At 40.0% G+C, this 16326-nt stretch overlaps 1 protein-coding gene across 5 annotated transcripts in view; it reads left to right on the forward strand.

The window, feature by feature from the left end:
- Positions 1-16326, forward strand: part of RTKN2 (rhotekin 2) — a 56775-nt gene that overhangs the window by 15691 nt on the left and 24758 nt on the right. For 3 of the 5 annotated variants that reach the window (XR_014548219.1, XR_014548220.1, XR_014548221.1), the window contains exons 8-12: positions 1048-1154; positions 3729-3860; positions 8240-8405; positions 9175-9282; positions 10911-11321. Coding sequence is in view for 2 of the 5 variants with exons in the window: in XM_083614484.1 (XP_083470610.1) it covers positions 1048-1154; positions 3729-3860; positions 8240-8405; positions 9175-9282; positions 10911-11458 (1061 nt within the window). In the remaining 3 variants the exon portion in view is untranslated. Of the gene's footprint in view, positions 1-1047; positions 1155-3728; positions 3861-8239; positions 8406-9174; positions 9283-10910; positions 16162-16326 lie in introns of those variants that run through there. The other 2 variants (XM_083614484.1, XM_083614485.1) reach the window with 1 other exon arrangement.

Here is a 16326-nt window from a genome sequence, read left to right on the forward strand (position 1 = left end):
TTTGCCAAACCTTATGAAGGTAGCTTTTCTCCCTGCTATCTTAACCAGCATTTGGAAGGAAAGAATTCGCACTTTGATGGATAGTCCCCCCTGCCTCCCGAACTACCTCTTGTAATTTCCCCAAATCTCTGTCCAATGCACATTCATTCAAAACTAAGTCCCACTTTGCTAAGTAGACAGTGCTGCAGTTGGAGGCAAGTGAGTGTGAGGTTCAGAACCTGGAACGAATTGTAAAAGCAGCATTTGTATGGGGCAGACAGATGCTACTAGGAAAGGTGAGATAAATGCCCATGCCAACCCCCCCCCCCCGTGTTTTTATGTATAGAATTCTCCTGCAGTAGATGAAACCTGTTTACATGGTGTGTGGTTTTTTAAAAATATATTGCCATTTCTAGTCATGTATACTGGATGAAAGCACCACTGAAAATATAACAAACCCATGTGAGTTCTGGTTCACAGTCTTAGAACAATTGTGGACATGCATAACAAATTACTCCGGATTCCTGTACAGCAGAACAGTGCCATTCAAATCTAACACACTTATTAAGCCACAAAATTCTTCCTTTTTTCCTTCTGTTTTTTATTTTGGATGCCTAAGTCAGCTTCTGCATTCAACAGCTTCTACATTCAGCAGCTGACCAGCAACTCTCTTGAGCTGACTTTTGTATGAGGAGGTGGAAGGAATGAGAATTTGTTTGGTAAATGAAATGTATGATGAGATGATCGCTTAAGATCATGTTGAAGAAACAAGAGGGTAAACTGAGGGTGGATTCAGCTGTGCTGTTTTTGTTATGTTGTTGGATGCACTAGGCAACTGACCTTCTCTTTGCTGTTTTTGGCAAAGAAATCTTTGTGGTCCAAAGCGGTCTACTGTTCTTTGGTTCTCTCTAGTCCTGTGCGATGGAGATCTCATCCTGTAGTGTAATAAATTCAAATGCTGGCTCCAGTCTTTGTTCCATGTCTTGTAATCAACTATTGGTAAAAAAATAATTCCTATTGAGTAATGACTAATCTGACAATATGCAATGGTCATGGCTTTCTTTTTAGAGGAATCTTCTTTTTGGCTTCCATTGTATGGCAGCCTGTGTTGTCGTCTAATTGCCCAACCATACTGCATGACCAAGGATATGATGACTGGATTTCTTAGTCAACAGGTAAATTGTATTGTAATATATATGTATATATATGGTTGATGTAAACATACACAAGGTTAAAAATTGAAATGTAATGTTCAGTTTTAGCTAGGCAAACTTGTAATGCATTGTACCAGTGTTTTAAGTTGAAGCTGCATTCCCCGCCCCCCATAAAATATTGGTTAGAACATGCACAGATACAAAAATTCACCTCAAGAGCTAAAGGTCTCTTGCATCGCCCTAGGGAAGAGTACAACCCTGTAAAATGTTGAAGGCAGCCTTGAACACAAAATGTAAATGAATTTTAGCATGATTTAAAATAAACACCACAAACATGGGCAATAATATCCCTATAGGAAAATGATTATGCTGAAATAAAGTGCAGAAGCAAAAACGGCCCCTGACTTACTGGTGTCAGTTGGCAATTGTGTCATTGTTGAGGTTGAGACTGGAAGATTGAAAGGAAAATTTGTTAGCCAGGTGATGCAGTATTATATTCATTAATGTGAAATCCTCTTTTTTTAAAAAAATGACTTTTGTGACATGATAACTACAATGATAAACACTGGGTTGAAAAGAAACAAATCATTAGGGTGTTGCCATAGCTAAGTGTACATTACCTTGAATAATACATCTTCCCACGTGGACTTGATGCTGACCAGTATCACATGCACAGGGTATTACTTTGGAGGAATTTATGTTTGTGTGTATATCAATGAATTGTTACATGCTACATGTGCCACGTTATGTTGGACACAGGTCATTTCCCTTTTCTTCACAGTTTCCAATAAACATCACCATAAGTTTGACACTTGCACATAAAATGTTAGCTCTTTATGTGTATCGCTGTAGATGGAAAAATGTTTTGATACATACTTTTAAAGAAAATTTACCCGAGTTACAGATAAATTCTTGAGGTTGCAAAACTGTTACATGTTTTGAAATGCAATAACAAAAAAGCATTTAAACATGCACCTTGATTACAGTACTTTTGTAGGGAAGATCAAGGCAGTTAACTAACAAGTAGTTTAATGTTAACAAGAGTTAAATAATATTGACTAAAACGCAAAATACTATGTAAAGAAGCTTACAATCGTTACAGTGGTCACTATGGAATTACCCTTCCCATAGGCAATGCATAAAAATATAGTTAGCCCCAGAAGCAGCTGTACTCACCCCCTGCACAGTGGAGTGTATCATCATCATCATCATCATCATCATCATCATCATCATCATCATTATTATTGTTATTATTATTTTGCAAAGAATCTTGGGAGCCCATGGAGACTGGGGAAGATAGATTATTCTCTGATCTTAATAATCAGAGCTCTAGTGAATAGAGCAGAAATGTGACTGGCAAATTGAGGAAGGAATATCTGTGAATATAAAAACAGCGGCCTATTCTACCCAGAATCAATTTGCTGCCCACCATTATTGGGTAGGCAAGGGCATTTAATCATTTGGGAATCTTAAATATGTCCAATTAATGGATGTTTCATGGGCTTATTTACAGAAGTGTCTGTTCCTTTTACGACTTCTTGTTGCCACAAGTAACATTTGTGTTTACTTCCCTCTCTCATGTTTTTATACTAACTTTGTTTAGGGGGGATATTTCTGCTTCTCAATTCTGAAGATCTCTTAATGGAATAAAAGATGTTGCATCTTTATTGCCATTCAATATTGTCTGTGAAAATTCCTAGTTGCCTAATTTTTTTAAACAAGCTATTTTACCTAAATTATTAAGACATAAACTAATGAGTAATCTCCAGCTGTTAAAATGCCTTGTGAATGGATGTTGGAACTTAGATACACAATGCAGAAGAGCAGACTGGATTGATAAATAACATAAAATGGAAATGCGTATATATAATTTATTTATAGAAAGAGGCTGCATCTAGACACATCAAAGAAGTGTTTCAGTTTAAAGTGTTGTAAATTTAAACAGGGAAAACAGGTAGAGAAAAACAGGACTCCACATTGCCATCTGGTGGCACAATGTTATATTGCATATACAACGCATACACCGTATTTTTCGCCCTATAAGACGCACCAGACCACAAGACGCACCTAGTTTTTGGAGGAGGAAAACAAGGAAAAAAATATTCTGAATCTCAGAAGCCAGAACAGCAAGAGGGATCGCTGTGCAGTGAAAGCAGCAATCCCTCTTGCTGTTCTGGCTTCTGTGATAGCTGCGCAGCCTGCATTCGCTCCATAAGACGCACACACATTTCCCCTTACTTTTTAGGAGGAAAAAGTGAGTCTTATAGAGCAAAAAATACGGCAAATCACTTTTTCGTAACCACTCTAGCTGAGTCCAGAGAAAGCTAAATCATGTCATTAACAATGGTAGATTTGCATCATAATACTGTTAAGCACATTACAAAATATCACGAGATGACCAGGTAAGTCTTTAGTGATATTTGCTTTAGCTCTTGCGTGAAATTTTCTTCTCAAATTATTATATGGACAACTCCGCAATCAGAGCAGCTGAGTGGTCTCTTCTTAATGCATATTGTGTACCATTCATTATTTCCCCAAGAAAATTTAGTTCATTGAGAAGTAAAACTTAGGCTAAACGTGTTTGCTTTCTTGCAGCAAAAGATAGGGAATGTGACTGGATGGAGGAAACTATACTGTGTACTGAGAGGTGGCAAACTCCTTTGTTATTGTACACCAGAAGAAATAGAAGCTAAAGTGGAGCCGACTTTGACAGTTTCTGTCAACAAGGTAAAATATAACATCTGCTACTCAAGCTAAGTTACAGTGCTCCTTTTGTATGTTGTTAAGCTAAACTGGAAATGCTATTTGTGTCTCAGGTGATGGAGTTCCTTCCATGCCAGGTGTGGGAGCTAAGGGTAGCATTGCATGAAAGCTTCAGGGGCACAGTTTCTGAGTCTCTAATTGGAACCTCGGTTACCAATAACTGCAGCTCTTTTTGACAGTTCGTTTTGTGTTTTTTCTGCTACTAATGCAAAGATGCTTTTTAGGTCGTTGATACTACAGCCATATACAAGTTTTGCTTTTTTGATCCATGGGGAGAGTGCCCCCTGCCATAAAGGCTTCATATATTTTATATAAATCCATGGTTTCCAGTGTAGGGCACACGCCCCACAGGGGGGGCAATTTGATTTTTAAGGGCGGCAATTCGAGAATGAGTTATTAAAAGTAAATGGCCTTTTAGGCTTCCTCCAAGTGAACAGGAGTTCACTTTTGGAATAATAAGAATTATATATCACCGGGGGGGGGGGGGATAAGGATTTTAGAGGTGCTTAGGTGGGGCATGGCCAAAAAAAGGTTGGGAACCACTGATAAAAGTATATGCAAAAGACAAATGAGGAAGATTCTCTACTGTCTCCATGTCACATATGCTTAAGTACAGAATTTAAAACCTAGTTTTTGGCTCAGTTCTTCCTTCCTTCCTTCCTTCCTTCCTTCCTTCCTTCCTTCCTTCCTTTCTTTCTTTCTTTCTTTCTTTCTTTCTTTCTTTCTTTTTCTCACACACCAGTAACCAACAGGATACTGGAAGGCATCATACATATCTATTCATCTGTATCTAGGAGAGATGATTTAGATAGGAATTGCATGAATGGGGCAAACTCATGCTTCCTTCCTTCATTAATTGTGGGAAAGAACTGTGCAGTTGGTTCACTCATGTGGTTTCTATATTCAACCTGTCCTAAAGTGCTATAGGAAGAGGTTTCAGGGAAGCAGCACCCATACCACTGCCAGGTAAGTGTGAATGGTAGGACCTGAACACAGCAACTTTCCAGTACTGAGGTGCTATAATTGGAAGCCTCTGTGCTAGAACATCCTGCCTGAGTGAACCATGTGAGGGCAGATAACTAAACCATAGATTGAGCAACATCTTTCAAGATGTTTAATCCAAGGGGCTAATACGTTATTAACTTCCATAAATTTTGCAGAGTATTGGTTGATCAAATCTATTCACATTTCTTCAGAAGCGAGTCCACTTTGTTCAATGGGGCTTACTCCCCAGTCAGTGAGTTTAGGATTGCAACCTCAGTCTCCACTTAATTGAAAGACCTAGCATACACTGCCACACCTTAAGTTGTTTGTTTAGTCTCTGAGAGACAAGTGTATTCATTATTTCTTAGTCAAAAGTGGGGACAGTACTGTGTCAAAGGACTGACAGTACATTTAGACCTGCGTGTTATGCTGGAGAGAGCTTGTGGGCACTTTAAATAGCATGCTTAATATGCAGTTCCTTGGATACATCCCATCTGTTGCATAATGTATTACCGCTTCAGAAACATACCGACCTATTACTGCTGAAGTTAGCATCTTCCATCACTTAAATAATCAAATGAAGTATAAAATGTCTCTTACTTGAGAATCACTTTTGTTTTATAAATGCATTTGCGGCATAAGATACATAGCAAACACTAAATGAACTTATGTCACTGGGTTGCTTCAAGTTCTAACCTGTCAAATGTAAATCTATTTGACTTAATTTTATACTGGTATCTATGGTTACCTGCATTAATAGGACACAGCATTTATGGATGAATTACTTAATCTCCTATTTTTAGAATGAAAAATTTAAATGAGCAAATTCATCAGATATGCTACAAACAGCTGTGTTTGTATTTCAAACAGCTCCTCCGGTATTTTTTAAAATGTATCCCATCAATAATATTTTGCAGATTTTTCAAAGACTTGTCAGCCCTGGAATTCCGCACCCCTACCCCCATGACAATATATGTGACTTACTTTTCCTAGTTACATATTTAATCTTTACTGGTGCGAACTGACAGACATTCCACAGAAAAGGGGATGTGTGGATGTGTGTTTGAAGTGAAATGGGATTAAATAAGAACAGAGAAGTCCTCCTGTCTATAGAACTACAGTAGTAGGTTCCTTGGCTTTATAAAGAGATGGGTTTAATGTCTGTCTTCTTGTGAAGAAGGTTTATTTTTGTTTTTGCAGTGGTGAGATAGTTGGATGACATGACTTATCAAAAAAATAATGTATGTGGCTGAGATAATTAGGTTGCAGTCTTGTTCAATTCAATGTGGTAAATTCGACTGCGATCAATGGGGTATTGGGCATATGAAACCATTTGTGGAATTGCAACCTAATTTTAAATAGGTCTCAAAGCATGCATCACTTAATCAGAATAACTGTTGTTGGCATTCGTGCGTTTCAAGAGACAATGGAGTGTGCCCCTGGGGGTGAAGTCCAACCATGCATTAGCAGCACTGAAGTGAACTTCCTGGGGTGTAAGCCGGAGCAGTGTGCTTGGAGGACCTGGCCTGCCCAGACGACAAGACCCACCTCTCAGCCTTACTGATGTGGTCCAAAGGAAAACAGAGCAATATATTTGGCTGCAGGAGTTGTCTTTTAAAGATGTGTTCTTAACTGAATGTGAAGGTCACACTGGCTGCATAAGAGCACTGCCTTTCTGTGAGAATCTTGGATAATGTTTAAATGGCCCAGCTGCATGGGCAAGGTCTGATCATGTTGGCCCAAACCACAAAATCAATGCAGACTCCAGGGTTGGGGTCCATATTATCAGCTCTCACCTGCATGATTAGGGTGGTGGGTTGTTTTTTTAATTCAGGTAATTCTATTTTAGTCTTCATCTGTGCCACCACACAGCTATTCCCAGAGCAGCTCACAGATCAAAGATTAAAAATATTGTAACCAGAAATACACTAACTAATTGTAAAATAGCAAAACCAGAGCCAAGTAAAAGTAAAAGCTGCTAGTTCAAACAACATCTAAAAAGCCTGCATACATAAAAAGATATTTTACCTGGCACTGAAAGAGCAATAGTAACTGCCAGGCAATATGCCAAGAGAGGCACTCTGAAGATGGAGGCGATGGAGGCCTCATCACTGAAAGGCCCCACCTGCCTCGCCTCCGACAGTAGGGGAACTCACAATGGAACCCTTGGAGAACACCTGGGCAGGTCCAAGTGGGAGCAAACAGTTCTTGTAGTACATTGTAAAGAGCATTATCACAGAAGGTGTTCCAGTTGTAAAGGAGCTGGTAATGGAAAATGTGTCCAGGCAAGCTGGGTAACTTCTGTGGGAAAATGTTTTATAGCTTTAAACAGTCTGTGACCCTCCAAGTGTTGGACAATGGTTGGGGATGATAGGAGTTGTAGTTCAGCATCATCTGGAGGGCCACAGGTTAGCCACTCCTGGTCTAAACAGTGACTGAAATCCAGAGTGCAAACGGAGCTGCCCCGCTCCACTCACATTCTCAAGAGTGGCAGAAGAAGATGGATTAAGCAATAAACTTAACTGTGCAAATGGACTCCCCCCCTCCCAATGCTTCTCTGGATACTACTCAGTTTATGTACCTCTTTGGATTTAGTCAGTTTCTCTTGAATAAATCTGTCATTGCAAAATGTAACTGATTGCAAAGAAGGGGGGGAGGAGCTCTAATTGACATCTCAAAATCTCTTGGTTGACAGACCTACTTTTGGAAATCACAGAAAATTAGGTGGCAACAATGCAGTTAGACTTGTAGGTGTATTGGACAGTTTAAAGAGCTCCAGTTTCTCCATTGTTGCTGCAATGTATGTTTAAAATAGCACTGAAGCCAGTTCAGGAAGTGAAACTGGTCTTGGTGTTCTTAACAAGTACAAGACATGAAGACAGAGTAGTTCAAGGATACGCCAGTGAGTAGATGGGAACAACGTACAGGTTACTTGGGGAAAGTTTGTCAGTATGATAATTCAATCAGTTCAGCAACAGATATCACTTTAATTGATACCGAATGATTTCTCTTACTCTTAATTTAACTGATATGAAATATGCCTCAATTTTCTGAATCTGAGCAATCTAAAAAGCAATCCTGTTTAGAACCATCCAAATGATGTCTCCTCCTGCCCATTATGAAATATGTTCTAAATATGCTCACTTTAATGCATACCTTTTTAATTTGAGTTCTTCTTTAAGCAGAATTAATGTCCATATAACATCACCTTGAAAATTGCAGTCATGGAACTAAATAGTGCCTAGCTGACAACTGTCAAGTAACCTATTATTTTTCTATTTGATTAAAGTTGTAGTGTGTGTGTGTGTGAGAGAGAGAGAGAGCGTTATAGTTTCACTCTGTATTTATATAACATTTAGGAAACCAGAATTCGTGCTGTGGATAAAGATACCCCGATGAACTCCAATAACTTTTCTGTTATCAACCCTGAGGCTGGTGAAACTGTGACTCAGATTTTTGCAGTTGAAAGCCGGGAAGACCTTTATAACTGGATGGAAGCTTTCTGGCAGCACTTCTATGACTTCAGTAAGTAGCGCCGTCTCCTTTTGTACAGGAGTGCCTATGTATGTTCAAAGAATGCACTGAACATTTTGAACTCACATTGCATAACAATCCTGTCATTTGCAAGTAGAATAAAATAAAAAAACTCTCTGTTCTCCAGCACATTAGGTAGTATGTTCTTCAGAGGAAGAGTAGGAAATCTTTTAACTTTGATAATCTGATCCTTCATTGCTTTATTCCCTTGATATTCTGGAGGCTCAGAAAGAAGACGATTGGGAAACCATCTATTGGGGAAATGTTTCAGCGGGGTGGTATAAAAGTTTCCTATGTGTTCCTCCCTCCCCCAAATACATCTCATAACTGTTTATACTGCTGAGCAGAGCCTTCTACTGAGATTTCAGTGCGCCTCTTCTTCCCCTTCCATCACAGTGATTTGCAATAAAATAAATGAATATTTATGTCAAGCTGAAATATCTGACAGTAACAGTATTAAGGTATAAATTGTAAAGATTGGGACTTGGTCATGCTGTGAGAATTGATTGTCTTGTTCCCATGTTGGAAGCCTGAGGAATCCTAGCTTACTTTGCCACTGCAAAGGTACAGTACTTGCTTGAGAGATTATGGCATTATTGGAAGCATCCAGATCTTCGTCAGCTAGCAATCTGGAGGAATTGTGAAAGAGTTAATGCAGCATTTATGAAACAGTTCCCGATTTGGGGCATTATTAACCAGATAAAATTACAAAAAGTGGCGTATTTTGACTTCCTCTCACTGCTTTCTGATTTCATTTTAGGCCAGTGGAAACACTGTTGTGAAGAATTCATGAAAATTGAGATTATGTCACCACGGAAACCACCATTGTTCTTGACGAAAGAGGCTACTTCAGTTTACCAAGATATGAGTAAGTGGGAGATAGCAGGGTATTTGAAGCAACACTGGACACAACCTATTGTGCCTCTGTTTTATAATCTGTGTGGAGGTTGAATCAATTTCTGTTCTTGCATAACTCTCATTCCCCGCCCCCCAGTGAAGGGGGAATCCAACCTTATTCCCCCACCCGAGCCCTCTACATGTTTCCAAAATCTGTTCTCATGGGGTTCTCCAAACCTCGGGAACAGATTTTGTGGCTGCACACAGGGCTGCCCCACTCAGTTCAACCCTGTGCACAATTAGCTGGCAGTAAGTCCTGTTGTTCTTAGGCTGGATAACTGTTTGGCAGTAACTGATAATTTTGCATGATATCTGCAGTTGGTAAATTTCTTGTTCTCTAGTTTACTATGTATAATGTTGCAACTGGTTAGATCCATCTTGACCAAGCGCAGACCTGAGAAGCAGAGTGGCTAAGATGCTGTGCAATAAATTGGGGGTTCCTGGTTTGAATTCCATGTCCTCCTTCACTCATACAATCACAGAGTTGTAGAGTTGGAAGGGATCCCAAGGGCCGTCTGGTCCAAACTCCTGCAATGCAGAAATCCCAGGTAAAGAATCCCAGACAGATGGCCATCCAATCTCTGTTTAAAAACTTCCAGTGAAGGAGGATCCACCACCTTCTAAGGTAAACTGTTCCACTGGTGAACAGCTCTTAATGCTAGAAAGTTCTTCCTAATGTTTAGTTGGAATCTCCTTTCTTATCATTTGAATCCATTGGCTTGGTTTTGGCAACTCACTGGGGTGTTGTAGGCAAGGCATTCTCTCCCATTGTCTGATCCCTCATTTGGGTTGTTATATACATGTGAAGTATTATTATTGTTTCTGGATGCTTCTATTCCAGCTATATTATAAGAACACCCCATTTGCCTCTGCTGGTAAGGGGATTGGAACCATCTTTCTGATCAGTCTAAAATTACCTGACTCTTCTAGGACATGTTATGAATAAAATTGACTTTGCAGCTGACTAGCAGTAGAAAATAATGATTTGCTCCCAAGCCCAGCAACAGTTTGTTGACCCACTGCCCTTGAGGCTGTAAAAATTGTTATATTGATTACTGTGCTGTGCATTGAAACAGTCTCAAAGCAGAGTAATATTTGAACAGTGTTTTAAGTGGCCACAAGTAAATCAAGAGTCAAATATGGAGGTACAGCATGAAAGTTGCATTGTAGTTTTTAAAGAAAACGAGTAATAAACCACATTTATCCTCTTCAAAATGAAAGGAGGTTCATGGTAGGCATTGGCATTCAATATTCCCTGCTCCCTGGACAGTGCTAAGAATTCAGTAAAAATTAATGAAGATCCACAATAGTTTAACCTCCTGCTGCTGATTTTACAAGGTAAAGTATTCCACCTAATGAAGCCTGCTGTACAGTGGACAGTAAAGCCATAATTGGCTGTGTTCATAATATTATGGTGTGTGTTTTGTTGATGTGTAAAAGTACAGGAATTTCTGCTGCCCAGGACAATTTTAGGGTCTTGTTTTCCATAAAGGTGTGCATGTTTTTATATCGTCGTGGTAAGGTTTAAACACTGGGCTCAACAACACAGCTAAGTATCAATGTAATAAGAATTTTATGTTGTCTTTTAAAATGTGATAGGCATAGATTCCCCAGTAAAACATGAAGCATTCCCTGATACAGTGCAACGAAAAGTTGAGGAAGTCAATGGGGAGCTGCCGATTGGCCAACAAGAAGGTTTGCCACCTTCATGGGCAGCCGTGTTTGACGGTTCTCACCACATGCTTGTGCAGAAAAGCCTGCTTCCAGGAGCAAAAGAAGAGGCCATATGCCCTAGTGAAGGGAAGGGCAAGAAGAGAAGAGCACCCCTTCCACCATCTGATAAGCCGCCATACATCACAGGAGCACGGACAATGTCAGATCAATTGGGCAAGGAAAACATCTGGAATAATTCTCCTCATAAAAACAGTTCTCCTGATTCCATCTCATCTTCTGTTCCTCACTTCAAACAACCTATTGCAGCTCCCCGCAAACCAACTCCTTGGCAGAAAGGTAACTTCGCTGACAATGAAAATCCTGCCGATTCAGGTACAAAGGTTGATAATAGCGACAAACCCATTCCTGCTCCTAGGCAGAAGTTGGTCAAAGAGATGCTTGAGCCTAGAATCTGTTTTCATTCGCAGGTGTAGGATTGGTGCTTGGTTTGCTCAGAATTACGGGGGCAAAGGGAGTGTTGGCCATGTTCACTATCTGTCTTTCGCCAGAGTTCCTGAAGTGTTAACATATTTATTTTCAACACATAGCCAGGTGATTGAGATTATAGCAAAGGAAACACCTCTCCTTCCATCCTGTCCCCAACTTGCTTGACATCGCCAGTGTGTAAAGAGATTCCTCAACCAAGATACAAATCAGCAGGGTTGTTTTTTTTAACGATGGAGAACCTTCTGATAGACTTAAACTGTTCTCCCCCCCTCCAAAACATCTGCATGATCTTTAATAATTCAACCCATACATTTTCCCCAGATTGCATTTCAAATATCCAGTCTCACATTTACGACAGGTTTTTGAGCAGGCACTTAACTTGAGGAGAATAAAATTCTTCCTTGTGTTGTCAGGATTAACCACAGATGCTGTTGGCCTCTGCCCATAGAAGTCTATGGGACCAGTCTCTAGACCCTCACAGTAATAGGAATGTCTCTTCATGAATGGTCTTACAAAAGAGTTTGAAGAAAATAAAGTACCTGTAGGCCCGCTTGTTTACCATCCCATCCTCCTGTGAAGCTCTCTCGTTCTTGCCCCCTTCCTCTAGTTTTAACCCCGTCCCTGCCCAAGTGGCACACAGCTAGAGTTTGTAAGGCGTTTCCCATAGTGCTTCCAAAGTCAGGTGAATTGTGCAGTGTCAGATGCGATTTGAAATCCCTGTGGGAGCGACCTGTAATAAAACTCATTCCCTTGCCCAGTCCCCCAGGGCTTTGTACTGCATTTCTAGTCCGTCAGGATTTCCCAGGTTCTGTAGCTGGGCTTACCTGGTAATTTAAGCATATGCAGAGTCTTCTAGTCTTTCATTTAAAACAACAACAACAACAACCTTTTATTGCTTTATTAGCACAGTGAACAAGTATCTCTTAGACTTACATTTCTTAGATATATTCTCTTTATTTTCCTGGTTTTGTTTGTGCAGTAGTAATCCTGAATATGAGGTAGCTGTATATGCGTAAGTGCTGGGCTGAGACAGTAGTCAAGTCCACTGTTCTTAGACATTTGAAGACCCCCAATGCCTGTTTGGGCTGTTAATGTTTTCTGTTGTATTCTAAAATGACATCATCAGAATTCACTCTTCATTGACAGGTGGGAGAGAAACTTCTTTCTTTAGTATTTTAGATAATAACATTTAGATAACAACCCTACAATTCTGTGATCTATGTCTGAATTGTAGAAAGCAACACACATTCATATCTGTAGGAAAAGAGATTCTGCATTGCAAGCAGAAACTAGGTAGAGGAAATGAACACACATTTTCAAATAAAATTGATTTCCCCTCCCCAGAACAATAAGCTTAAATTGAAACTGAGGGTGTGTATAAATTTGAAAGGTGTTTTAAAATTTCTATATATATCTTGGCCTGTTTAAAATCCTAATGTTTTCCTCTTCAAGTGTTTGAATTTGAATGCAAAAGTGGCAGCTTCTTTTTAGTTAGACTGGATTGTATGAATTATGTTAGATTACAAGATTTTACTGTGTGTTAACGTCTTAATGAAATCTGATCAGGTACGGTTTTAACCTATGTATTAGTTCATTGCATTGTGAAGTTGTGTAACATAGAAAGTACATTATATAGTTTGGAGGAGCTATAATTTCAGGATCACCTGTTTTATTTTTTAGCTACTCTTAGAGGAACAGAATAAAGATAATGTAGCAGAGGGTTAGTATGACATTAATGCTCTCTAATCCCTTAATGAGTATAGCAGAATCCTTTTAATTGGCATATTTCTGTTAGCAGTAGGGGAGTGCCAATTAAGCAATCTTCTCAATTTTAAGACTCTCAGGAATATGCTGAGCTTATTGATATTTGCTTTTTATTCCATGCCTTGAACTACAGATTAGTAATGTGCAAAGCATTCCAAATTCCTACATCTTTATTTGATTAGCAAGCCACACTAGCACAGTGAAGCTCCATGAAATATGTCCATAGAGGATGCCTTGATTTAGCAAATGCAGTTCTAAAGCATTTGTGACTGTGACTGAACTTGCAAGACAGCTCTTAGCCACAGAGTTTATCCTCTGAAGTTAATTAAATTGAATTTTTATCCACATTGTCAAACCATTGTATCTTCCTATCAGGGGAGGGGCAGCTCCTCATGCAGAAACTGTACAAAATTCTTAGGGAGGAAATCACCCTTTCCTTCTTGATGTATTTTCAGAATCTCAAAACATGGCTGAATGGGAGCAAAATAATTGGCTCCCATTCTTCTTCTTTGGCCATTTGACATGTACACCATCTTGAAAAAAGCAATAGCTTCCCTAAGATTTATAAACATTTAGATCTTTGGAAGTAGCTAGTCTCATTAGATAATTAAGTAACAATCTGGGGTGGTGTTACAGTGGCACAATCTAAGCAAAAGGGAGGCGCTGGTGCTCTCATTGCAATCCCTGAAGCTCTATGGACTTCTGGGGCACAGACGATGGTGCAGACTTGCATTTAAAGGCACAGATCTGCCTGTGTAGCTTGGTCCTCAGACGTTATTGTGGGGAGAGCTCAAGTGGTAAGGAGTATCAAGCTTGAATCTGCCACCTCGAACCCTTTCATAACAGGGAGAGGAGCATCTGATCTAGACTGTGACATCTTTATTTAACCATTGGGATCTCTGTGACCCCTCGGACTGATTCTTGGGAAAAAATGTGGGATTTGGATGCAGCATTTGGGGTGCAGGGAGAGAAAAGAAGAAACCCTTGCAACACAGTTTGAATCAGATGTGACCCCTTCCATGTGGTGAGGCACTAGGTATGGGGTGCATATGTGCTTGAGATCTCAGCTGGGATCTCTGCCTGATAAATAGCAGTCTCCACAGGCCTACAGAGAGCTTCATGCAAGTGGCATCTTGCCCATGGACCTCAATAGCAAGGAGAGAATAGAGTCCCCAGAATGGCTGGGATCGGAGCTATTCTTCCTCAATTAGAGATGCAATAAACACCCTTAGGTATTGCACTTCTCACCCAGCTGCCTCCTTGAGGCAGAAAGAATGCCACAGTACCCTTTCTGCACCTGGGAAAGATTGATGTAGCTCCACGTCACACAGGCACCATTAAGGCTGCAAGAGGCAGCAGCTACCTTCACTTCTCAGGACAAAGGGTGTGTGGATGCAGTTGCAGTTATGACTGTTGGTCCTTAAAGTGCTAGATGAGATCGCAGCAAAAAAATCCTTTCCTGGTACTTTGCGTGTCCCAGGAATTGAGTGGTGCATCACTGTCATTTCTCCAGAATCAAGAGTGGGAGAAGTTCAAGCATGGTTGCAGTAGAGAGAAGGGAGGGTTTCAGGTGTGATTTGCAGGGCTGGTATGAGTCATGTGTGCTTTTGGGCATAGTCTAGTTCATAGCATAAGAAATCAAATTCAATAAATTTCCCTGTAGTGGAATTCTAGTAATTCTTATTCACCATTAGACATGTTCAGATGGAAAACTGACGGTGCATTTTGCCTGGAAGAAGGATACCCTGGATTTATTTTCATGCCTTTATATGTCTACCAGCCAATGTCCAGCAAGAAGTGCCAGGGAAGCAAAGTAGTGCCGCCAACTTCTTCACGCTTTATTATTTTCTTAAACAGCTAAAGCCTACAGGTATGATATTGGCTCCAGGGTAGCCTCATTTTGCCCATGTGCAGTTGAGCCAGGGTGGTGTGTGTGTTTGTGTACACATACACACACACACGGATTGCAGGGAACATGACTTCAAATCTGTGCTCACCCATGAAGCTCAATGGGTGACGCGAGCCCAGTCTCTCTCTCCAAACTTATCTTCACAGGGCTGTTGTGAGAATAAAATGGGATGATCCTCAAGCACACAACTGCAAGATCATTGGAGAGAGAATGGAATTTAAAAAAAAGATAGATAACAATGCTGTCTAATAATCTCTCATACCGTATTGAAAGTTCCTCGATTCGTCCCCCTGCCCCCTTTGATCGAGCTCTTAAGGAATGATTTTACATATGCATGTCCATCACTCACAATCTTACCCCGCAGTGGCTTACTGCTTGATGACAGCTGAACATGTGAACTGCCCCCATTTCAAAGAGAGACACTCCTCCGTTGTCTCTCGAGACAGGCGGATGATACCAACCACAACAATATTTGAGATGGATTTTATATGAAGGCTTACTCTGCGGGGTTTGATCTGTGTCTTGTTGCTTGATGTTGCACTTGAGCTGAATGTGCATCTCTTAAGTCTCTCTAATTGCAATCAACTTTGAAGTAAGGGGAGGGCAAACTACATTAGCTGTGGAAGTGGAACCTCACCCTGCCTAGAACTTGCATTTAATCATGCCTCATCACTATTGCATGTACAAACTGTTAATAATGCCTTGGGTACTCTGTTAAAGGTTCAACGATGTAGGTGGAGTTACTATTTGTGTGAGGCTTTTAAAAAAACTTATTTAATTTGTTTACATGTTTTAATTATGTTTGGGAGTAATATGCTTCCATTTTCCACTAATGCTAAGTGGATAGTTTTGTACTTGAAATGCCTGTGGATGACCTGGTAGATAGTGGTTTTGCTGCTAAATGTGTATTGTTTTTTATTCCAAGGTATGTCAGACTTAAAAAAATATATAACAAATGTAGAAACTTAAATATTGTATAAAATGAGTATGAACAATAAACTTCTGTGTTCGTTATAAGTCTGACTGCTGTGTTTCATTGAGTACATGGATTGATAATATGGACAGATTAGCTACATACGAATGAATTGCATGTCGACGCAAAATAAGAATGGATAAATATGAAGAAATCTGCAATGAATATTTAAGCTATAAGGTGGATAGTGGTGGGAAGTAGGGGGAGGA

The sequence above is a fragment of the Podarcis filfolensis genome (assembly GCF_964270895.1).
Source record: "Podarcis filfolensis genome assembly, chromosome: 5".
Taxonomy (NCBI): Eukaryota; Metazoa; Chordata; class Lepidosauria; order Squamata; family Lacertidae; genus Podarcis; species Podarcis filfolensis.